The sequence below is a fragment of the Odocoileus virginianus genome, chromosome 1, assembly GCF_023699985.2.
Source record: "Odocoileus virginianus isolate 20LAN1187 ecotype Illinois chromosome 1, Ovbor_1.2, whole genome shotgun sequence".
In the NCBI taxonomy this organism is placed as follows: Eukaryota; Metazoa; Chordata; class Mammalia; order Artiodactyla; family Cervidae; genus Odocoileus; species Odocoileus virginianus.
The window spans coordinates 41882721-41908392 of NC_069674.1; the positions used below are offsets into that span (position 1 = coordinate 41882721).

Here is a 25672-nt window from a genome sequence, read left to right on the forward strand (position 1 = left end):
ACCCACTCCAGTATTCTGGTCTGGAGAATTCCATGGACAGAGGAGCCTGGCAGGCTACAGTCAATGGGGTCACAAAGAGTCGGACACAACTGGACTTTTTATATTCAGGTTCAGCACCCTCTCTAGTTAAACACATGGGAAGTCCCATTAGAGGCTGATCTACACTAGGAGCTTCCTCCTACAGCTACTGGATTAGGGGCTTTATATCAACATCAAAAACGTAGCAGCACCTATGATCAATACCACGTCATTATTAAATTCTTAAAATCTCTGAATAAAATTTCCAAGTCTCTGGGCAGAAATCAAACTATATTCCTGAAGGAAAAATATACAATATGTTTGTAAGTGAATCCACTCATTCATACACAATCCCCTTCAAACTCACAGATACACACACACACAGGCATATTCAGACATGAACACACACCCATCCACACTTGCATACACCCTGTGGGGTACTTCCATCTAACACCACAAATGCTTGCCTCAGTGAGGCTTATCAAGTTTATACTTTTATTATACTCTGAATAGAGGTGATATTTAAAGAGCAGAAAAAATGACTATACAAAGGATTTATAGAACATTCATTTACATACTGGATATATTCTTTACAATATAAGTAAAAATATCCACTACTAGGTAAGGCAGAGAAGGAGACAATGAGGTCTCTGATGCCGAGAATACACATGGAGACCCTTAAATGCGATGTGACTTAATACGTTTACAGGTTAACACTGGAGGAATACAGCATAGGTTAATGAGCAGGTTAACAGGCTCTGGCTATGAGGCTATGATGCTAGTGGGGTGCAGTCCTTGTGCACAATCCAGGACAGTACCCCTGTGCCCATGGGCACCCCAGATGCCTGGGGATGTTCCCTCCCTGTCTGCCCAGAGCCAGTGTTGGTGGTGGGGCTGCCCAAGGTCTGAGCACAAAGTTCATGGACTTGTCTTGTTCCATTTTATGCATATGTAACACACTGTTGTACCAGCTCCTCAGAAACCAGGAAACTAGATTCCTTTCATTCCTTACTCCAGAGGGAGCCGGTTGCTGGGAGGAAACTTCCTTGACCACTGAGAGTAGAAGTTTAAAAATCAAATGTCATGGCTTGCGTGATCTGGACGAGGACAGCCAGGGGCAGGAGAACGTCCCTCTGTGATTGGGGAAGTTGATGCTACTAAGTCCGGAACCCCTCATGAGCCCTTTCTTCCTCTGTCAGAAGGATAAAGGACCTGGCTTGCAGCCTCTGCATCAAACTTGTGGACCAGCATCTCAGGAGGAGGCCCCTTTGGGGGCCAGTACAAAACTCTGCTCCTCTTCACTGAGTTCTGCTGTAAATGAAAAACTGAAATGCTAGACGCTCCCACCCCAGCAACCAAGGCATCAGGCCTCTGGGAGACACCGGCACGTTCTCCTTGGCCACGCCACCACGCGTCAGAGAAAAGGGTCCACAAGGACCAAGGCAGACATTTGGCACAAAAATGAGGCACTTGTGTTGGTGCATCAATAGGAGCTAAACAGTGGACTCACCCACCTGCTTTCACACATACACACTCACACACACAAACAGTGCCCACTGGATTCGGTGGATCCCACCTCTCCTGTCACTGACTGTCTCTGCCCCACTTTAGAAACAAAGAATCCACAGAGCACATTTCCAAACACTAGCGTGATGACTGCTGCGGTGATTCCTGGTGTTTGAAGAGCTGGTGCTTGATTTGGGAAGCAGAGGAGATGGACAGTTCTCTGGGGATGGAGAGCTGCAGCATGAACGTCTGGGGCGATGGGGAAGGAGACGGGGGCTTTATGACGATGTTGTGCAGCTCTGTCTCTTGCTCTGGGGAGCCTGCAGGACCACTGGCTTCTCCCAAACCTCTGACCACTGACAGATTCAGGTGGACAGACCTCCGCTTAGCAACATGCACATCGGCATAAACAGCATGCCTGATTTGGTGCCTAAGATGATGCGGAAGAGCTGGGAAAGAGTGTTAGAACACCTCCCCTTGCTCAGGTGCCAGAACACATGGATCCCAATGGGAGACAACAGGTAGGGTGGAGACAGATAAGCACTCCTGCAGGTGAACGGTTCTAGGGCGGTGATCTTTCCCAGGCCCCGACGGCCGAGGACAGCGATGCAGAGCAGGCCTGAGTCTCAAACTAATCGTGTCCCACCCCTCAAGACCTTCCTCCCCAGAAAGGCTGTATCTGCAGCCAGGAAACCACATGTGGATGGTCAAGCATTCGAAAGGCTGCTTGTGGAAACCAAATATGGATGGTCAAGCATTTGGAAGGCTGCTTGAGGCAAAGCCAGTTTTGGCAGGCGCCCTCGGGCAATGACGGCTGAGAGCATGGCCAAGAGTCCACACTGCACTCCTGGTGCATCTGACCGGGGGTAGACACTTGTCTTATAACCCTGACCTTGGCAGACGGCAGCATGTAGACACCAGTACAGCATAACAGTGGCAAACTGTTATCATAAATAACGTGGCAAAAGTAAAATATAAATTATATGGAAATGAGGCTTTCCTCCTATCTTCTCACTTTCCCCTCTCATGGCCCAGTGCACCATTCAGACCTGGTATGTGAGCGGAGATGGGGAGCTGTCCCCACGCTTGGACTCTGGCCTCACCGTGACCAATGTGACCTTTCTTGTCCTCACCGCCCATCACATCGTCCCCTCGCCCATGATGCCATAGTGCTCCAGGAGGGCCTGACCTGCACGAACCTTCAACCAACATGCATCCCCTTCTCAGGTTAATCAATATCTCCATTGTGGGAGGACAGAGGCCCTGGCATGTCCACTGGTCAGGAATGCTCTGACATGGCAGTGATGAGGCACTCAGGGTCACGGGGAGCGGGTTGGACTCCCCTCCTTCCCATAAACACCAGAGTGAGAGGAACAGGGGTCCCCACGTCTCCTTGAATGGTTCTTTCCCAAGCAGGGACTGGATGGGTGCACCTGATGTCCAACTTCCTCTGCCCAGAAAGCACTGGGCTACAGAAATGCATCCATGAGCTGTGCCCCTCAACAGAGGCTACAGGCGGCAAGGTTGTTTGTTCTCATGTTTGAAAAGTCGAAGGAGCCCCTTCCCCTCCTGGTGCTGGACTACCAAGGTCACGTCGGCCCCTCTGGAGTCTCTGGGCTGTGAGGGCTCAGATCTTCTTAGGGGAGCCGATCATGACCTTTGACACGAAGTTGACGATGGCACTGGCCGGCTGCTCGGGGTCATGCTCTGCAAACAGGTGGCACACGTTGTCCGTGGCGCTGCCCTGCTTCCGGGCCACAAATCCAAAGACTCTGCAACAGGAAAGGTGGGTCAGCATGCCGGCCGAGGCCCACCCCTCCCACAGGGTGCATGCCTCCGCTTCTTCCCTCACCATTATCGCCTCTAACTACCACCTCTCCAAAATCTCGGGACCATATCCCCTGCCAGACACCTGCCTGCACACCCCCTCCATGGCAGCAGGGAGGATGCTGTGCCCAGACTTCGCAGGGGAGGAAGCTGAGGGGCAGGGCTGGGGAGGGCCGGCCATGAGACTGGGATCTGAACTGAAGACTTGGGTCCAGCCTGGCTGGAACCCTCCAGACCCGTCAGCTCCTGGGCACCAGTCCCGAGTCTCTGGGGAGGACCTCTGCTCCACCACAGGAGCTGCCTGTTCTCTCCTCACACCATCAGAGCAGACGGGCGCAGACAGGCACACACACTTGCGGATGCCAGCACCCCAGTCTCAGTTCCTGGGGTTGGGGGGGCTCTGCCTAGATGCCCACACTCCCAGCCACTGGGGCTGGAGGACAGGGCTTCTAAAAACACACCAGGGGCTCCCTGCCCGGGCCACATATGTGCAGGAGAGGAAACTGTCTAAAAGAACAGCACAATCTATTTTTTCTGAATAAGCTTTTGTGAGGCCCAAACAACACAATAACTACCATTATCCAAACCCAAATCCCTGGATTATCCCTTATCTAAGGTCCTTCTTCTCTTTCTCAGAGAAATGAAGGATGTTTTTATCTGACCTGAGTAGGTTCCACCCCACAGGAGGGACAGGCCGATGGCTCTCAAGCGACCCTCCAGGGCAGCACAGCCCACGTGTGGGGAGTGCAATTGGTCCTAAGAGCCAGAGTTGGGGTGGCCCGGAGGTACTGCCCCTTCTGGGGGCCTGGGGAGGCCTCCTAGCACTTTATCAGATGCTGAGACAAAGTTACAAACACAAAATCGGAATCCCAGGCAAGGGCTCCTGTGGTGAGACATTTGGGGTCATCAAATTTAGGTGACATGGAGATGCCCACCTGTGGGGGTGTAGACAGCTCTGGAGGATCTGAGGTTACACGGGCAGCAGGGCTGGGGGACAGCCGTGCTCCCTCTCATCTGGGAAGCACTGACGCCTACTGCACCCACGCGGCCCTCCCTCTTAACACACCAACCAACCCCCTCCTCCACTGCCAGAAACGCCATGCAATCTGCTTCATGCTATTTATACCCTATTTTATGGGTCAAATGGAAGTGTTGCTCATTCAGAGAAGAGCAAACAGAAAAGTTAACCCTCGGCAGGCCCTTTCTGCATAAAAAGAACACTCGCATTTTTGTTTAAAGCCAAATTCAAACCCATAAGCATTATTTGTCATCTTCCTCTTTGGAGATCTGGAGTGGAGTGAGTGTCAACTGAGAGAGGATAAAGGCAGGCTGGCAACGTACCTCGAGCAAGGGCCGTCTGTGACCCACCTTGTAAATCAGAGAAAGAGAAGAGTCACGTTAATTTCTTTATTAACTTAAAAAGCCAAGGAAGCATGTGCATCGCTTAGTAGGGATACGGGCATCTTACTTTCTGTCCTGTGGATCCAGCGCACAGAAGATCACGCTGCTCACGGGGTAGTGTCTCCTGAAGAAGAGCCTGCAGAGACACAGGGGAGCATGAGCCCATCACTGGGGTCTTGCAGTGACAGTGCTGCCCTAGGAGGGCCCCCCATGAGCACGTTTGGGGGGACAGAAGCCTATTTTATGCTTTTACTGGTCATCTGGAGAGAAGAGTAGAGTGTACATTTGTTAGAAATCAGCAGACATATGAAGCTTGGTGTTTGGGAAGGAGCAAGTCTTGGGGTGAAGGCAAGCACCGTGAGGAGCAAAATGGAGAAACTGCATCAAACTGAGTGAGGCCTGGCCTTCTTGCCTTCATCCCAGGAAACCACCAACTGTCTAGAGCCTTAGATGACTGCCTGTGAAAAGGGCTTCAGTATAGCCCACCATTCTCCTGCGAGAGGAGCCTAGTCATCCCCATGAGGGATCTATCGGCCTGCTGTAAACTATGCACATTAAATCCACTGGGAGGTGCTGCTAATGCCAGGCCAGTACAGCTGCTGGGGGGAACCATCAGAGGACCCCTCTGTACTGCTCCCAGCCCCGGTCACTCGTCCTTTGCTTCACGGCCAGCCCTGTGTGCCCCACTCCGGCTGGACAAGTGCCCCCTCCTCCTGAGGAAGGTGGTGTCCCCAGAGGCCAGCATGAGGGAAAGGCGTGGGCAGAGCCAGGCACCTTTCCATGGGGGATGCTGAGGACACAGCCCCCTTTATCCAGCATCAGCTGTATAGGCATGCTCTGTCTCTGGCAAAAAGAAAGATCCTGAGTGCTGTGGGCCCAGCCCATCCCCAGGGTTTTGTAAGCACCCGGGGAAACTAGAGGTTCACAAAGAGAACACCGGTAGCAGAAGAAAATAGAGTCTGCAAAGGAAGGAGCCGTGCTGTCCCGCCCGACCCTGTGTCCACGCTTCGGCTGAGCCAGGCTGGCAGTTTGTGTCTATTTCATTCGAGTCACAAACATTCCAAGACACTTACCTCGGTGCAGCTTGAAAAGTGAGGGAACCGACTGTAAGGCATGCGGGACCTGCTATGCGGACCACTTGGATCAAAAGGGGAGCGAGGACCCCAATTTGAGTGGCAGAACTCACACCCCACACTCCCCACCTATTTCATCCTGAGAGCAGTGGTTCAGAGCCCCTCCCAAGCCCAGGACTAGCTCTGAAGCAGCGGTCATGCTGGAAAGAGCTCCTCGGGCACTGGGATGGGCGCTGCCTTTCCAGCCGGCGTGGGGACTGGTGGCGGCCTACCCCTCGAAGCTCCTGCCACCACTCTGCTTTTAGGGCAGCTGATTGGGCTCCCTCATTAACCACAGCAGGCTGTTTCCATAGCAAATAAAAAACTGCCTCTGAAATGCCTTTGATCTTGAGGTCAAAGGCTCTGCTCGTGGAAGGAGCATGTCTGCCACTGCTCTGTCCAGGCACCTAACCCTGCTCTGTGCTCCGGCTGGAGCTCGACAAGTGCCCCCTTCTCTATGAATCTCTGCGTATCTGGAACCTATTCAGTGACAGCTTGGAGGGAAGTCCCTAGAAACTGAAACAGCATCTGCCTAGATTTCAAATGTTGCTAACTAAGATAGAGTACTGTACAGTATCTATATAACAGTTAATAATTATTAACATAAATTATTTTTTTATATTATATCTATTACATAATATATATTAACATTAACTACTGAAATAGTATCTATCAAGGTCACACTCTTACCTGAAACAGGATAACCAACTGTTAGAAGTAATGACACTAAAGCAAAGATGAGGAGAGTCTATCATAGTCACTGAGTGTTTCTGCAGAAATGACTTATAAGATCTTTGCATTTGCAGATTACATACACACTCTGTGTGTATCAAAGAGATACTCAAAGATCTCTGTGTCTTTTTAAAAAATTTTACTGATTCCTTAAAAAATCAGCATGTGGGCCAAATGTTAATAGTTTATATGTGTCTCTGAGGACATACTGAACATCAGGATAAAGCACAGACTGACCGGGTCATTGATTTGTTCCTGGACCGCAGAGCTCTGCTGGGATGACCACCACATGTCCAGGGGCCTGGGCAGAGCTGGTAGGAGGTCTAACCCCAGGTGAGGCCAGAAGCCTTGCGCACCCACCCAGCAGACCGGCCGCTGGGCACACTCACTTCCTCTGGTTGTCCGTCAGGGTGATGCCCTGGGCTGACACCTTGAAGTGCACGACTGTGGACAAGGGAGGCGGCTCCTGGACTAGGGTCATGCTCAGGGCCTTCTGGATGGCTTGGTGGCCCGTGAGGGACTCCATCTCCACGGAGTTCAGGTACCACACATTGCAGGCTGGAAGACACAGGGGGAAGCAGCGTTAATGCGTTTGCCAGACACAAGGGCCCTGGGGCTTATGAATGACGTGCATAAATTCGTGGCCAAGTGTATCTGAGGCAAGCGCCCTTTATTTCTAATTCCAAAGGCGTGGAGAGTGAGTGACTCAGAGACACACACACCAGCACTGGGGCAAGGAGACTTCGCCCACTGGTCAGGATGCGTTTCCACCTCTGCTACATTATTTATACCTGGCATCCCTGGGGGGATGGGGGGACTGGAGGCACCTCCTCAGCCTCAGTGTGGGCCAGATAGGAAAAGAGCCCAACCACACCTGCAGTTAAGGAAACATCCCGAGAGGGGAGCATGCCGTCTGGACCCTAAATATCCACCCTGCATGGAGTTCTAAAAGCAAAGGCATCCAGAAAGAGCTGCTGAGAACGAATGACTTGCAGTGACTCAGAATACAGTCTGCAGGCAAAGAGCTGGGACAGCCTGTCCCATCCCCACACTGCGGGGGGCTGAGGGCTTGTCCATTACCATCACCCCTTGGAGAGGCAAATAGCCGATTGTGAATGAGGCTTTGTAAACAGCCTGAAGGCCTTCTGAGCATAGCTCCCTGCATAAGTTAATGGGTTGTTGTGACCATGGGACATTCAGACTCTGCCTCAAGTTCAGTTGTGTAGGAGCCGAGATCTCGCCTGGCTACTCCCCAGGGATGTGTCCCTCCCAGGAACGGAGCTGCTTTCATTCCCCACTCTGCCAGATGCAGCTCTGAGAGTGAGTAGGGATATCTTCACTCTGTCTCTAAAAGGCCTCTAGATATTCACTAAACAGAAGCGAAAGTGCTTTCCTGTGACTGGAACGATTAAGCGATTAACCGGGCTGTGTCCTCACCCAGGCTGTCTTCCTTTGGGAGAGTCTCCCTGGAGGCCTGGCCAGGAACTGGCTCCGCCTCCACCCCAACTTCTGAGACTGGGCAGCAGTCACACCTATTGGTAGGTGCGCTGCCACATAACCACGAAGGTGGGTTAAGAAGAATAGAAATAAAGTACAGTGTCCCTGGTGTCAAGATGCAGGGCACACCCACAAGAACCCTGTGGCTTGTCCACAGCCCTCTTAAGCTGGGATCACTAGGACTGCGTCTAATGCTGCAAAAATGGCCTGGCCTGAAACTAATAAGCAATTACATCAAGGCTGCAGGATATAAGGTAAATATACAAGTTAATCACTTCCCTAAGAACAAGAGGAATTTGGAGTTAAAAACACAATCCCAATTTATATTAGCACCCCCAAAATGAAATAGGTATAAGTCTAATAAAATATTGTAGGTACAAGATCTATATGAGGAAAACTACAAAACTCCCACTAATAAAAGCAAAGAACTAATCTAAATATTCCACATTCATGAATAGGAAAACTCAATATATAATTAAGATGTCAGTTCTTCCCAACATGGTCTGTAGAGGCAATGAAATCCCCATCTAAATTACAGCAACTTACTCTGTGGGTATGAACAAACCTACTCTAAAGTTTATACAGAGAACAAAAGACCCAGGGAAGTCAATACAATGTTGAAGGAGAAGAACCAAATGAGAGGACTGATACTATTAATACCTGACTTTAAGACTTACTATAAAATGCCAGTAATCAAGACAGTGTGGTATTGGTGAAACAATAAGATAAACAGATGAACAGAACAGAATAGAGGGTCCAGAAATAGACCCATATAAATATAGTCAGTTGATCTTGACAAAGGAACAAAGGAGATACAATGTAGCAAAGACAGTCTTTTTCCACAAATGGTGCTGGAACAACTGGACATCCACATGCAAAAACAATCAATCCAAACACAGACCTTAAACCCACCACAAAAATTAACTCAAAATAGAACAGACGTAAATGTAAAATGTAAACTATAAAACTCTTATAAGACAGGAGAAAATTGAGATTACTTTGGTGATAAGTTTCTAGATACAAAAGACATGATCCATGAAAAGAAGTAATGATAAACTGGGCTTCATTAAAATTAAAAACTTTTGCTCTGAGAGACACTGTCAAGAGGATGAGAAGACAAGCGGCCTCCTAGGACAAAGTATTTGCAAAAACACAAATCTCACAAAGAACTGTTACCAAAATATACAAAGAACTCTTAAAATTTAACAGTAAGAAAACAAACAACCCTATCGAAAAATGGACAAACAACCTTAACAGACACCTTACCAAAGAAGATATGAAGATGGCAGACAAGTACATGAAAGCTGCTCCACGCCATGTCATTGGGAAGATGCAAATTTAAATGACAATGAGAAACCACTAACCACCTATTTTGAATGACCAAAATCCAGGACACTGACAACATCAACTGCTGGGAGGGTGTGGAACAGGAGGGAGTCTCATGCATTGCTGTGGGAATGCAAAATGGTGCAGCCACTTGGGAAGACAGTTTGGTGGTTTCTCACAAAATAAACATACTCTTACCATCTGATCCAGCAACTGTGCTCCTTGATACTTATCCAAAGGAGTTGACAATTACGTCCACATGAAAACCTGCATGTGGATGTTTATAGCAATTTTATTCACAATTACCAAAACATATAAGCATTCAAGATGTCCTTCAGTGGGTGAATGGATAAAGCGTGATATCCAGACAATGGAATATTATTCAGCACTAAAAGGAAACAGCTCTAAGGCCCTAAAAAGACATGGAGGACTCTTAAATGCATAATACTAAGTGAAAGAATCCAATCTGAAAAGGCTCCACATACTGTATGATTCTAATCATATGAAATTCTGGAAAAGTGAAACCAAAGACAATAAAAGGATTGGTTTGCCAGGATTTGGGAGGAGGGATGAGCAGGTGGAGCACAGAGGATGTTTAGGGCAGTGTAACTATTCTGTATGATACTACAATGGTGGGTACATGTCATTAAACATTTGTCCAAAACCATGGGCTTCCCAGGTGGCGCTCGTGGTAAAGAACCTGCCTGCCAATGCAGACATGAGAGACTCAGGTTCGATCCCTGGGTCCCAAAGAACCCCTGGAGGAGGGCATGACAACCCACTCCAGTATTCTTACCTGGGAAATCTCCACTGACAGAGGAGCCTGGCAGGCTAGAGTCCATGGGGTCTCAAGGAGTAGGACACAAATGAAGCGACTTAGCACGCATGCATGGAATGTACACCAGGAGTGAACAGTAATGTAAACTATGTCATCTCCAGGTGACTGAGATGGGTCGGTGTAGGTTCATCAACTCTAACAAATGTCCCACCTGACGGAGGATGTTGTTAATTGAGAGAGGCTGTGCCTATGTGTGGGGGAAGGGGGTATGTGAGAAACCTCTGCAGCACCCTCTCAATTTTGCTGTGAACCCAAAACTGTGCTAAAAAATAAAATCTATTAATAAGAAAACAGTACCCCCAGTAGCTCACTGTCTGGGGGTTGGTGTCAGCCTGGGTCAAACTGTGGGCTCATTGATCACTTTACTATATATCCGCTGGAGGGGCACATTATCCACAGTCTGTCTGACCATTTCCCCGAATGAAACACAGGCTGTGACTTTTATACCACTGAATTTGGTCTTGTTCCACCTGTGGAGTCCTGGCCCGGCTGCCAGGACACTTGCCCCGCTGCTCCCAGCCCAGCCCTGTAGTGGCTTCTACAGAAGGAAGCCTCCCCTGACACACCAAGGAAAGGAACCCAGACTGCAGGCAAGAAAAGAATCCCATCTCTGCCCAGGAGCCAGCAGGAGAGGAAAACACATCGAGGACTGACCTGCCCCTTGCTTCAGCAGCTCGGCCGCAGAGTTGGCTGCCGTTTGCTGAGGATTTTCGGCTATTTCCTCCAACGGATCTGCAGGAAGAAGGAGCAAGAAAATGTATGACAATGTGGATGCTCATGACTGCATCCCAGAGGGTGACAGACAGGCTATGCAGAGCTGGGCCTTCCTCCTGGTGAAAAGAGCTGCACCCAGAGAAGCCATCATCACATTTCAAGCAAAATCTGGGATGGCACAGGCGAGAAAACTACCCTTCTCATCTAAGAATTAATTTATACGAACAATTACATTTTGAAAGGTAAGTCACATCTGCCTCTATTTTAAATTAATCATCTTTATGGAACATAATGCAATTATGTGAACTTGAGATGGCCTAGGAAAGCAGGGATAGGCCTGATCATATGCTATGGGTGCTATTTTTAAAAATTCTTTTCTCATGGATAGTTTGAAACAAACACAGAGGTAAAGAGAATAGTTCATCTAGCACCTAAAGTCAACAATATCAACATTTTTCTGATTTTGTAGAATTATAAAAATGAAATGTAAATGACCTTGCAGGTCTCTGAGTCCAAGCATTTTATACTTCTGAGCTACAGAATCTTTGCTCCATAGGAGCTTTTCACAAAGCCAAGATATAAAGATATGAGTGGAGGCTGAGGGGCAGTGGGTCACCTCTTCTTACCTGACCTGACCTATTCAGGGTTTACCCACAGACATGTGATGGAAAGGAAGTTTTGGTCTGATTTTTCTCACTGAATCTCTATGGATTCCAACACCCTGTGCATGACCCCACACAGAGAGCCAGAGCAGCCCAGGGGCCCTGGCAGCGTACCTCTATCCGGAATGAGCAGTTTGCAGGGCAAAGCCAAGGGCGTAATGGAATGCTGACACACCAAAGCCGTCAGGCTCCCTGTGAATGGATGAAGAACAGACAGGAGTGAACACAGCCCTAAATACTGCATTGCTCAGCCAACTCATCTACTGAAAGGAGGCTGCTGTAAAGGATGACACCTTATATTTTCAGCAAACTGCATACTCCATAACTGTGGGAATTTGTGCAAAGCTTCAGTGGAGTAGCAAGTTCAGCAGACGGCGAAGGGGCAGGTAACGGGAACTACAGATGATTCTCACCAAAGATATGCCATTGCCAATTTATAAAGAACAAGTCACACAGTCTGCCGATTCTGAGACAGTTCCCACTGGCACCACTGAATTATCTCTGTAAGATGATGCTTTGGTTTGCTCAAGCTCTGCTTGTGAGTGCATGCCATCTTTTGGACATGCCTACAGGGTCAAAAAATATCTCTTCTCACCGGGAATCTGTGCTTTCCTTGTGCCCGGTGGACTCCCGGAAACTTTGTCCATACTTCCCTGTTTGCTTGCATGGACCATACCTGATGGAACCTGCATTTCCAGTTCTAGCATGGTGCATTTTATTTGCCTAGATTTAAGAATGCTTTTAAGAACAATTCATATCCAGTTTATTTTATAAGTGATAATTGATGGATCTAAAAACGGGGATGAAAAGTAGATGCTCTGAGTGAAGCCCCAGCAGAGTGATGGACCAAGCAGAGGGAGCTCATGGGTTCAGACACCATGTCAGGCGCTCAGCCACTTACCGAAATATGGTTCATTGGAGCACCCTTTCAACCGCACTCCTTTTGGAGTGCACTCAATCAAAAAATGCCGAACAAGTTCATTGGCCAAATCTCCAGCTGTGGGGAGAGATTTAAAAGAAAGAGAAGAGTATTTTTTAAAATGAGAGCATGGAAGGATGAGAGAGCACGAAGGAGAATCTGGCCCCTGCAACAGGTAGGCTGCCAATAACCACTCCAGAAATAGAAGCTGGATTACAGGACAGTGGCTGAGCACTGCCTGGATGGGCAGCTAGAACTCCCTCCAGTGACCATGACTGGAGGTGGAGGAATCCTTGGGAAAGAGCTTCAAACATTCTGCGGAATTCCCAGTTATGGGAATGAGCAGCTAAGAACTCAGAACACGGACCTCCAGCTCCTTCACCTCCTAAGAGAGCTTAGGACCCAGACACAGCATGATGTCCAAGAATGAATCACTGGAAAGAGCTGGAAGGGTGCCAGAGTTCTGGGTAAGATTTAGCCAGGAGTCAGGTACCCAAGCCCCTCCTGAAAGCAAGCCTTCTAATCATACTGCTACTACACTGTGTTCATGCCAGCCCACAAGCCCAAAAAGAAAGTGCATCCTGAAAAACCACAGAACGGCAAACTGTCTGGTTGTGGAAAAGTACAAATAACAGAAGAGAAAGAAGTCACTGCTCTGTGCTAATGAATCCCACAGACCCTCACGCTGTGCTGTGTCTCTGTCCTACCTCCTTCAGCACCCTCCCTGGGAATGTGTCTCCATGGGAACGGGTTTCCATAGGAATGTGTCTGCTGTAACTTCTAACATTTCTGATGGCTGGATCTGCTAGAGGCAGATTTGGGCCCCACACCTGGCCCACAGCAGCTTCCCTGATAATGCTTATTATAAACAACAGTGACAAGTATCAACATCAGTGTCAGCATTGCGCAGGGGCAGTATAGCTGGTAGGAAAGGAAATGATCAGATTCCATAAAAGGCAGTACTGAATAAAAATGGGGAAAGGAACATTTTGCCATTCAGCTGTGGGAGGAAAATGATCCATGGCTTCTAAACTGAAGGGAGACCCGGAGTGTGGTCTGGATGCCGGTGGTGAGAAGTGACTCAGTGGGAAACCAGCTGTGTAGGGGTTTGGAGAACAGCCCCCGCCACACGTCTGTCGCTGTTCTGTCTCGGGGGTACCAGGGGTGGCTGGTGACTTGCTGGGCTTTCTCCTGGTTTAGTCAACTCTCCTCTCAGATCTGTCCTTATATTGTGAAATCCAAATGCCAGATCCAAGGGCTGATTGAAGACTTGGCAGCCAGATAAAATTTCACCAAGAGGACACCAGCAACGCTGCATGTCCAGAAATCTGCTATTCTAAAATCCTCCATTTTGTCGCCTTCACCTGAAGACCGAGTCAATATTGACCTTAGAGGCAGGATGCATGCCTGGAAGTTAAGAATTATACACCACCATCTGTATTTCCAAAAAAGACAACACATGCAGGAACAAAAAGTTTGACCTAGCTTTGAAAGCTCCACCTGAACACCAAGGGGGCAGAATCTGCACTCATTCTGGTCCACCCTTCCCTCACCCAGGTAAGCCCAGGTGCCCCAGGAAGAGTCATGTGACCTGCTGACATTCCAGCCCACAATCTCCATTTATGGGAAAAGAATCTTTTCCCGTTCCTTAGAGTTTGTGGCATAGTTAGTTAAAAAAAAAAAAGGTACAGAGGGTAGGATGAGACTAAAAAAAAAAAAGAATAAACCAGAAGCCATATATTAGGGGACAGAGGAAGGGAGAAAGTCTATTGCTTTGTTGGGAACCAAGCTTGTCCTTGAGGGAGCAGTGAGAAAAGACCTGTTGATATTTTATTTGAAAGGGTGGTTATCAGCATGAGCTCAGGAATTTTTTTCGACAGGTTTCCCAGGTGGCGTTAGTTGGATGAAGAACCTGCCTGCTAATGTAGGAGATGTAAGAAACATGAGTTCTATCCTGGGTTGGGAAGATCCCCTGGAGGAGGAAATGGCAACCCACTCCAGTATTCTTGCCTGGAGAATCCCATGGAAAGAGGAGCCTGGTGGGCTGCAGTCCACAGGGCTGCAGAGTCGGACACAACTGAGTGACCAACACTTTCACTTTTCACATTCCCTAGCTCAGGTCCTAGGGAGAAGGAGTGATACTCTGATACCAAAGATCAAACCTAGAGATCAGATTTTGGTTTCTAGATACTCTTCCCCAATATAAAGAACCAAGGATCTTTAGAGAAATGGCTGGAGGAGGGGAAGTACAAGGTAGGCCTAAAACACGCTTGCTTTCAGAAAACTGGAGCACTCACGGGCTAACGTGGGTATGTCAGAAGGACACGGGGTCACTGGAAGGGCCTTAACTAGTTAAATCCAGTATCCTTGGAAACCAAAAAGCCATGGTGGTGATGGATTATGAAACACAGAAAAGGGCACATAGGGGCTTCCCCACAAGGTTGTCACCTGTGGTTGGATACATGCATGTCGGCTTCATAATAATGTTTACCTATGCATGTAGGCATTGCAAACTCTTTTGTACCTGGTTATGTTCCCGACTGAAAACATTTCAAAGGTCAGAAGAAGCCCTGCCTGCACTACACATTATTCAGCTAGAATTTGCCACCAGTGCAATGTTGGACAAGAGATGGAGGAAGTCTTTGTCCTTTCCCCTGGGAAGGGAGAGTCTAAAGACTTCAGGCTTGCACTGGCCTCATCTTCAATCCATCAAAATACTCTACAGGGTGTAGGAACAAGAACCGTGTATACTGTATGCCACCTTCTATGTAAGAGAAAAGGAAAAATGCCTATTCGTGTGCACTGAATAGATAGATAGAAGACACAGGAATTTATAACAGATGTTTACCCACAGGAGGCAAGAGGGGACTGAGGCAGACAGGGCTGAAAATGGAAACAAAGACTCTTGATCAGAGGCCTTGCTTTATTGTTCTGTTATCTGAACAATGGGATGGATCACCCATCAAAACAAGTTAAAAAAAAAAAAGGAAATTTAAAAAAATTAACCTTTCTTCTTGAGTTAGGACAGTACTTACTAAAATACACCTGAAAAAAATAAATACTAAGAAGAAAACCTATGAGTGCTGTTGCAGGTCATCCACCACCTCATGGGGACAAAGGAAACTGGCAGGCGAGGGCCCGCTGAGCCGAGCAGGACCCACCTTTCTTGTTCATCTGCAGCACAGAGGGCGGCGGTGTGGCCACCTTCATGGCCAGGCCGTAGGCGCCTCGGAAGGAGTGGCTGTCCCTGACGATGAAGGACCCGGGCTCCTTGTCCTTCAGCATGGCGATGGCTGCGGAGGGGAGCGGAGGGACGTGAGTGTCTGCAGGGGACGCCACGGCCTGACCCCACTTATGGCCATGACAAGGGTAAGGGAGCCTGCAGTGACCCGAAGTCCCGTGGGGGCCTGACTGTCAAAGACACAGGGGCACAGGGTGGCCCATCCTTCAGATCACAAAGGTGCTGCCTCCACACTCAACTCCTGTTAACCCCGCAGCATCTTTGAAGCCCAAGCGACGACCCCACCTGACAGCCCAGGAAGCCGAGGCCCCCTGGTTCCCGCCAGCCCAGGCCTCCACACACAGCGCGAGGAGCAGGGGGTCAGGCAGGGCTGCCCCTTGGTCCCCGCCGTGGCCCTGTCCTACGGCTCCCTGCGTGGCACTGTTCTTAGAGATTTTGGAACGTGCGCTTTCAACTTTCCATAGGAGGAAAGAAATTTCCAATCATACTTTCTGAAGACTGTGGATGTGCCCCCAAAGTTACTGAATATTTAATAAGTCCCAAGACTTGGCCCAGGGGGTGGCCGTAGGTGGCCCTCCGTCCCGCAGCTCTGAGGCAGGGGTGGTGATTGTGGCCAGTTGTTTCCAGTCTGGATGAGGCTGTGAACCCCTGTTTGATGTGGCCAGTGAGGGCCATGAAATGCACCTGGCGCTGCCCCTGCCATCTGCCCCAGTGAGGCTGGAACACAGGGAGCTCTAATATCCCTCCCTTTGCAGTTCAAAGTCCAGCCTCCCAGGTCCTGGGCTCAGGATACAGGAAAAAAGAGGGATGGGTTAGCGTCACAGTATCCTAAAGTTGATGAGGCCCAGACACCAGTGAGAATTTTCTCCAGTAACCAGAACACCTCTCAAGATTTCTTTTATATATTTTATGACAAGAAAACTAGGGATTTAAAGTACAAAGCACTACACAATGATAGCCATGGGAATGCCACCTTTCTGTAGAGCCCAAGGCCCTGTCTGGAGTAGAGTGGACCGGACATTAACCCGGGAGTGGCTGGAAGCACAGCCAGCAACAGGAAATAACCCCAGAGAGCCCCCTGTTCCAGGCCCTCTGTGTACCCTGACTCCAGCCCCATCCCTACAACATGGCATTTGCTTGGTTGCAGACAAAACAGCCAGTTTCTTCTACACCTTCTTCCATGCACTGCTCCAGCCCCTGGCAGGACAGGCCCTAAGCACGAGCTTATGCACATGGTGGGGAAGAAGCAGAGAAAAGCACATGCTCTCTAAGGGGAGGGGGCCTGGTGTGACCCCAGGGGTGCAAGTCTGACACGTGGAGCCACAGCCTACCTGCTGCTCTGGCACCCCAAGACGGATGGGGAGCAGACACCAGGGACCCAGGCCCATGCAGCAGGTCTTGTCTCATAGCATGTTTTCTGATTATGGGGGCTGAACATGTTATTTTTTTAAAATAGGAGAAAGATCACTTACAGAAGTTATCTTTTTCAATTGTGATAACCTCACCAGAGCCTTTTCTTTGTAAGTCATGATTTTACTTCACTGTGGTACAAAGAAGTGCCCCAGCCTCGTGGGCAGCAGACTTCTGGGTGGCGGAGGGAAGGCTGGCTCCTCTCTGGCCCATTCTCCCCTCTTAGGCCTCCCCTTCTCCACCCATCACCAGGCCACCTGGGCACAAGAGAGCCTGAGGGCCATGCTGGACTCATTGTTTCTGAAACAGAAATGAACCTTTGCTGAGTTGTGTGAATGAGCTAGTGTACCTCCAGGGGCAAGGCCAGGTCTGCCGCGTGGCTGCAGGGGCAGCAGCCGCATCCGTATCACCTCTCTCCCTGCAGCCGGAGCTTTCAAGGATGCTGGAGCAGAGACCAGAGAGCGCAGCTGGTACGTCACACTTAATTTCTACTTTAGGCTTTCCCTTCTGGCACAGTGGATACGAATCTGCCTGCCAACGCAGGGGACACGGGTTCGACCCCTGGTCTGGGAAGTTTCCACATGCCGTGCTCGGAGCAACTAAGCCCGTGAACCACAACTACTCAGCCCAAGTGCTGCAAGTACTGAAGCCCGAGCACCCAGAGTCTGTGCTCCGCAACAAGAGAAGCCACCACAATGAGCAGCCCACGCACCGCTGCAATGAAAAGTAGCCCTGGCTCGCTGTAACTAGAGAAAGCCTACATAAAGCAACGAAGACCCAGTGCAGCCCAAAATAAATAAATTTAAAATTTTTTTTCTACTTTACTTTAGAGCCCCTTTTCTCCTGAGGTTTTTATGTTCACCTTTAAAAAAACTCCTAAGGAACTAACCTTTCCATAGTAATATGTGAACAGCTGTGCCCCAAAACAGGCTATAAGTTTCCTCCCCCTGCTGCATCTCCCTGAAATTTCATCACAGTTTTTCCAGAAAACAGCACATCCCAGCAGTTACAACAAAACCCACAAGAGGCTTTCTTCCATTTGGTGAAGTTGGCACACCCACCAGAGCATTCGTCTGTGTAGGTGCTGTCCGCACAAAATATCCAGAAAATAGAAGAGGTTCCGCTTTTGGAGTTCAATTGGAAAAATCAATGCCCCATGCACATATTAGCTATTTTGAGATGGGGTCCACCCCAAAGAAATATTTTTAAATGCGTGGCTAAGGTGGCTCAGATGGTAAAGAATCCCCCTGCAGTGCGGGAGACCTGGGTTGGATCTCTGGGTTGGGAAGATCCCCTAGAGGAGGGCATGGCAACCCACTCCAGTATTCTTGCCTGGAGAATCCCATGGACAGAGGAGCCTGGCGGGCTACAGTCCATGGGGTCGCAAAGAGTCGGACATAAATGAGCGAATAAGCACAGCAAGATTAGGCAAATGACAACAAGGACTCCTACTGCCTAGCAGATGCCAGCAAGGGAGGCTCCCTCCACCCAGAGTCTCTCCCCCACACGCTATGAGGCAGGCTGTGCCATCCCTGTCTTGCAGGACCCGCCGGGCACACTCCAGCCAAGCCTGCCTCTTCATTCAGAGAAGGAGACAGTCCAGCCCAGCCTTCACCCGGGTCTGAAAGGCTGAGCCGCTGGAGTAGGGTGGTCTGTTTAGAATACTCTAGAACAAGGTCCTCAATGAGCACCTCTCAGGGTCTGTGGGCTGGATGAGGCACTGGGCACTAGAGCTAAGGGGACTCTTGCAACCAGAGCAGGGAGGGGACAGGAACGGCATCTGGCCACACCAGAGCCTGAGACGTGGTGAGCGCCCACAACACAAAGGCCAATTCAGGGACTCAGAAGCCGCTCCGGGCCAAGAGGGCTCCCCCCACACGACATGACAATGGGTCCATTGAGCTCATGGGAAGAAAGGCACATTCTTACCATTTTTATTATCTGCCTAATTGAGTATAAGAATTTCTATGAAAAAGTTGGACGGCGCTGTTTTCCAGCCATTTAACTATTCACATCCAGGCATTTCTGAAGAATTCCCCAGGAGAGCAGTTCTCACTTTCTTCCCCAAGTTGAGATCCCAGCACAGAGCAGCGGTTCACCATGTGTTTAGCACGCCTGGCCACTGGAAGACCCGCCATCCCCTTTCTCAGTCCAGCACCCCCAGCCACCCTGGGGAACCGCCTTCCTGGGCATCCTGACCAGCGTCTGCCAGCCCCCCAGCCAGTTCCACATCATCCTCTCCGAGACAGGCCTGGGAGTGATGAGTCCACAGGCATCACCTCCAGGGAGGATGACAGCACCTCGCAGGGACCCCAGGAATTTCTGCTGAAGGAGTGCTGTTCGCCTAAGGGCCTGTCCCAGAGGGCCCACCACCAACGGCATGCCAGCTTCCTTCTGGGACATCTCTTACATTCATGTTCTAGTAAAAAGTGACATGCAACTTAGCTGCTCAACAGTATTAACCATTTCTCATATTTGCCAGCTGTCTTAAGACTGAACTGCACACCCAGAGTCACTGTGCTGTGTGTGTGAGAACTGGGCTAAGGCTGCCGGCAGTCTGTCCTTCTGATGTGACACAGGCAGGTGTGCCCATTAATAGGAAAGACACTTCTTCCCCTTGACTTCCCCTTGAGGCTGGGACCCATGACATCTCATCACAATCTGTGGCCATCACGGGCAACACCGGCTAGACCTTGGCTGGTGGAAGCCACCAGAAATTACACCCCAACACTGGAATGATCATGGCTGGTGCCCTTGCTGGCTGGCTCCCTCCTTAGGAATGATGTTTTACAATAAAAACTTAAAGGTCGTGGCCTTTCCCCCGAGGTGGGTAATGAAGTGCAGGCCTTGCTCTAACTCATCCATCCCCAGGTGATGCCTCCCCGACACTCCTACCCTAGGCACAGGGTCCTCATCTGGCCCACGTACCTTGCTCTCTGGAGATGTCCGCCTTGTACCAGAACTTGGATGTGTCCTGAACAAAGTTCACAGACACGTGCTTATCACCTGGATTATCTGCAAAACAAAATTTAAAAACAGTAACTGTGAAGGGCATTTTTTAATTGCAACCTCTCACCTTAAGGGGACCTAGAAGTTCAAAGTCCCACCCCAGGTGAGAGCGCTCTATTTAACTGCAGGGGAGAAGCCTGACACGGAGCAGGGAGTGGCTGTTTGATAACAGAAAACACGAAGACAGCAGGACGCCTCCATGATCAGGCTCCCCATTTCACCCACACGTAGTTAGAAAGACAGGAAGCACGCAGAGCAAGGCTGGGGTCCCTCACTCCTATCAGTGTCTAACTCTTTCTTCTACATTTGAAACACTAGACAATTAAATTTCAAATGCATTTGTTTAATTTTTTAATTACTATTACAGAGCACTGACTCCAAGTGGAAGGGAAAAAGATAGAACCACCGTGGTTCTATACAACCAGCATTTTCTGCTGCTGAATGAAATCGAATATGAATAAATGCAGAAGTGTGTGCATGCTCAGTCATGTCTGACTCTGCAACTTTATAGACAATAGCCCACCAAGTTCCTCTGTCCATGGGATTCTCCAGGCAAGAATACTGGAGCAGGCTGTCATTTCCTCCTCCAAGGAATCTTTCCGCCTCAGGGATTGAGTCGCCGGCACTGGGAAAAGGGTTCTTTACCACTAGGGTCACCTGGCAAGCCCAGGTGAATTAAGAGGCAGCTCTAGATTGTTATTTTCCTTTGGGCTAGGCTAGGATTCCCTGGTGGCTCAGTTGGTAAAGAATCCGCCTGCAATGTGGGACATGTGGGTTTGGTCCCGGAATTAGGAAGATCCGCCGGAGGAAGGCATGGCAACCTATGCCTGTATTTTTGCCTGGAGAATTCCATGGACAGAGGAGCCTGGCAGGCTACAGTCCATGGGGTCACAGAATTGGATACAGTAAGTAACTTTATTACAGTGAGATGGAAAAGCCCCCTTGAAGGCTATGGATTCTTCTGTCAAGGCACTCAGCCCAGTAACAGCACTGGTGCTCACTGGGCAGGCCGAGCCGTAACCCCAGGTGCTTCCCTGCCCAAGCGCAGGCTTGAGCACAAGGATGGGCCCTACCCATGGAGACGCACGTACCTGGGAAAGGTGCTGCCCCCTCGGCGGCCTTGGAAAAGTCCGGGATGATGTTTGGAAAAGGGATGCTCATGGTACTCCCGCTGTGAGGACTGGAGAAGCCGCTGGAGGATGGCGAGACGGAGCCAAAAGACCGATCTCCCTCTGAGGTCCGCTTCTTCTCGGGAAGGGGTGGCTGCCCGGGCAGAGCCAGTCCCGGGCCCTGCAGGACCGGGCTGTGGTGGCCGCTGTGTCCAGGCGCCACCGTGAGAAAGCTGTGGGACAGGAAGCTGTTGTCGGCAGCCTCAGCTGCTGTCAGTGGGTTGCCGGGGGCCTGGGCTGCTCCGTGGGAATTGGCCAGCAAGGCCCCGGCGTCCTCCCCAGCGGGGAGCCCACCTCCCGTCATTGGGGCAGTGCTGAAGCTCAGGAAGGCCTGGCTGCTCGGGGGACCCAGAGCTTCCGGAGGCTCCGCCAGGGACAGCTCGGGGCCGTGGAAGGATGTCTGGAGGTCGGTAGGCGGGAAGTGGGGCCGCACGGGGCCATCCTTGCCAGGCCGGCTGCCCCCCAGGAGGGTCAGCGTGGACTTGGGGCTGTTCTCCACCCACTGGTGCTCAGCTGAGGAAGGGCTGTTCAAAACACAAACGGCAAGACAATGACATATCCAGGGAGAATTAGCATTGGTTAATTAGGGAAATTAGTCTAATTAGCCCAGGAATTAGCATTGGTTCCCACATGACGGGGACGAGAGGCAGGGTACTGAGGTTCCCCTTGCAGCAGCGTGGGGCTCCCCAAATGTCAGAACTCAGGCCCTGCTTCTCCAGCCTTCCACCTGACCATTCACCCCAGATGCTCAGTCCTCCCTGCCTCTATAGCCTGTGTGCCTCTTCCTTTCCACTCTGACTTGCAAAGTCCCCTCTTCTCTTCAGTTCAAGCCGCAGCTCCACTGCGTCCTGACTTTGAAGCCCTCCCTGCCCGTGTCCATGCGACAGGGATTAGTAGTGTCCTTCCTCTGGTCCCAACACACAGGCACCAACCAGGTACCTGCTTAAACCCCTTCCCCTGGCTTTCTTCTTCCCCAGGCCCAACATCGGTCCGCACACAGTCAATTTTCAGTAAGTGCTTGCAGGACCACTGACTGATTAAGGATACCAGTAAGAACACAAGAGATTACCATGTCAGAAATGGGAAATTCCAACAGTAAGAATCCTGGAGGAGGTTCAGAAAGGAGGGGGCACAGGTATATCTACGGCTGATTCATGCTGATGTTTGGCAGACACCAACACAATATTGTAAAGCAATTATCCTTCAATTAAAAATGAATCAACTTCATTATAAAAAGAATATTGGAAACTATATTTAGAAATATAGAAAGACAAGTAACACGTATATCTCACTAGCAAACACGTATTTGCTGTGTGTGTAATGTTAAGTCCTGATATGCAATGTGCCCCTTTCTTTGTAAAGAAATGAGGTGGGATTCAGGGTGATAACTGCAGAGCAATGTGCCCACAAGTAAAAGACTAAGAAATGCTTCCTACCCTGAGCATGTGAATTTGCACTAGGGCAGTCCTTTGTGAAGCAGAAATAGGACATTTCTCTTTGTCCATGACCCTCTACACCCCAGGCTTTCCCAAACACTAGCACAAATTCCTTTTTTCCCCTGAGAGCAGTGCATCCTGCCTGCCCTCCCCACCCCCAGCCTGCAGCCCTGGGCAGGCTCCCTCCTAGCTTGACCACTGTACCCCGTTTTCCAGCCTCAGCTCAGACAATGCCTTCACAGTCCTTAACTGGCTGCTGGGCCCAGACTCTAACAGCAGTGTGTTCCTTGAGCACCCCACCTCTAAAAGTGAAGGTGGACACAGGAGTTTTTACTTTGACTGCATTTTTGAAGACCGGTGGCTGTCAGTGCACAAGGCGGCCCAGTGTCGTGTGGAGGACGAGACCCCTGCCCCTTCCCTCTGTGGTGTTCAGGCTGGGGTCTGTAAGAGCAGCCTGTGTTTGGTTCAATGACCACCTTACCTCCCTCTCCGCTGGCTGGGGCTGTTGCCAGAAATGGTGCAGGAGGATGTGAATGCCCGCTGGAAGGAGGGCGCCGTGGGCATGTCGGCCCGGAGCATCGTGGGTTTGGGTCCAGCAGGGCTCTCTGACATCCCCACAGAATGACTGAGAATCTCAGGGCAGCCTCGGGGTTCTGGAGCAAGGAAACATGAGCAGACTGTAAGCAGCAGTGCCACTTGCGACGCTTTCTGCTGCAGAAGGAGGTGACCTGACTCCACCAAGTGTAGGCTCCTCTTTCCCAGTACATTTCCAAAGGGGAAATAGCTGGCTGGTCCCTGCGGCTGTCAACACATACTCATGAGTATCGTCAGTGAGTAAGCTGAGGACCAGTTTACTCTGATACACTTACCGCCCCAATGAGATAAACCATTTCTCACTCTAGAAATGGCAAGGTCTCCATGCAAACCAAAGAAAGTGCAAACCAGCAGCTGTGGGGTGGGTGGGCAACTGATGAGTCGTGTGCTTTTGGCTAACACTTTCCTCCGCGAGCACAGCCCTGCCTGCAATGTCTTCAACCCCAGGAGGTGCAAAGACCACCTGGCCTGACTCTTGTCAAGGGAGGATGAGAAACCGAACACCAGGAAACCCTGCCTGACACCCTACAAACCCCAGGCAACTTCACATGTTCCACTGACCAGATGTCCACCCTGCTTACAGTCTAGCATCACTACTATTTCTGCATATTTTTAAAAATATGCAAAATACTTTTAAAAACTAATTTTTGAGAACTAGACAAATCTACCATAGTCAATAAATAATAAAATAACACTATGAGAAATACAAGTTATTTTGCTTTCTGCCTTAAAACAAGGGAGGATTGATCAGAAAATAATAAAGCTGAAAAAATTTCACATTACTCATGTTACTGAGCTCTATCCATCATAGTCCATCCACCTATCTATCCATCCATCCACTCATCCATCCATTTATCCAACCATCTAACAGCTATCTATCCATCTATCAATTTGTCTATAATTTTTGGACACAATATAAAATATTTATTTAAAAAACTGATCAGGCATTCCAGGTAACAAAACAAAAACATAAAAAACAAAACAAAAAATGAAAAAAAAAAAAGGAAAACACACCCACAGGTTAATACAAACACTGGAGTTAAAAGGCACAGATTTTAAAAGGGAAGCTGCAGTGGCTTAGTGGTAAAGAATTCACTTGCCAATGAAAGAGATGCCAGAGACGCAGGTTTGATCCCTGTGTTGGGAAGATCCCCTGGAGGAGGAAATGGCAACCCACTCGAGTATTCTTGCCTAGAGAATCCCATGGACAGAGGAGCCTGGTGGGCTACAGTCCATGGGGTCACTAAGAGTCTGACACGACTGACTGACTAAGCAATTCAGCACCAAACTGAAAATGTTTCAGAAAATAAAAGACAAGAGAGAATTTCACCAGAGACCTGGAGTCCCTTAAGAATAATCGAACAGAAAACCTAAAACTTAAAAACACAATTAATACAATTAAGTCTTACGTCAATGATTGTAACAGCAGACTAGAGACAGCAGAAATGATGACTGGTCCAGAAGAAAATATCCAGCCCAAAGCCATGAGAGGAAAAGGATGGAAAAGAGGAGAAAGACATGTGAGACATGATGAAAAATTCTAACACGTATAATTGGAGTTTAAGAAGGGGTGGAGAAATTCAGTGAGACAGAATCAATACTGGAAAATATATTTACTGGGAATTTCCCAAAACAGACTAAAGAAATCTAAAGCCATACGTTTTTTTTTTTTTTAAATCATGAAATCTAAGCAGGATAAGTAAAAAGACAACTACACTTAATCACTTAATAGTAACACTTTCGAAAATCAATGACAAACTTAAACAGAGCACTTGTCCCATTTGGGGAGGAGGGTGGTATCCAAATTCTGTGTTAATTCTTTTAAACCTTTAGTAAACTTTTGATTACAGAAAAGTCGACTGCTACTGTTCTATTGGTACAAAATACACTGTAAGCCCCTGGATGGACGCTGCCCGCACCCAGCTGCAAACGCTCCATGATCACTCAGAGCTGGGTGTGCTAATGTCAGTGTCATACACAAGGCTAGTGTGTCTCCTGCTACGACTCACCTATAAATTCCTAGAGCAGATGCAGTCATCCTACTTATGCTGTTTAACTGCCCCTCATGCCAGCACAACATCCTACAGCAAATGTTCTAAAATAAATGTTTGCTGAGTGAATTAACCAAGAGGATGGTCTCCAAAGCCCACCCTTCAATATTTCTGATTGAAGTGGGACAGAAAAAAAAGATGCATGCATGGTGTTTCAGATATTCCTCTGCACAGGGTCAGTTCCTCTGCTACCGAGGTTGCTCTCGGTGG

At 49.2% G+C, this 25672-nt stretch overlaps 1 protein-coding gene across 10 annotated transcripts in view; it reads right to left on the bottom strand.

Moving 5' to 3' along the window:
* Positions 1-478: 478 nt before the first annotated feature.
* The window catches only part of TNS3 (tensin 3), a 220812-nt gene continuing 195618 nt past the window's right edge, over positions 479-25672 (bottom strand). For all 10 annotated transcript variants that reach the window (XM_070467284.1, XM_070467278.1, XM_070467272.1 and 7 more), the window contains 11 exons: positions 23299-23470; positions 21304-21905; positions 20132-20218; positions 15714-15845; positions 12535-12630; positions 11748-11825; positions 10912-10989; positions 6986-7154; positions 4820-4888; positions 4693-4719; positions 479-3296 (listed from right to left, as the gene is read on the bottom strand). In XM_070467284.1, the coding sequence (XP_070323385.1) occupies positions 3152-3296; positions 4693-4719; positions 4820-4888; positions 6986-7154; positions 10912-10989; positions 11748-11825; positions 12535-12630; positions 15714-15845; positions 20132-20218; positions 21304-21905; positions 23299-23470 (1655 nt within the window). In that variant the 3' untranslated portion in view covers positions 479-3151. The remainder of the gene's footprint in view (positions 3297-4692; positions 4720-4819; positions 4889-6985; positions 7155-10911; positions 10990-11747; positions 11826-12534; positions 12631-15713; positions 15846-20131; positions 20219-21303; positions 21906-23298; positions 23471-25672) is intronic.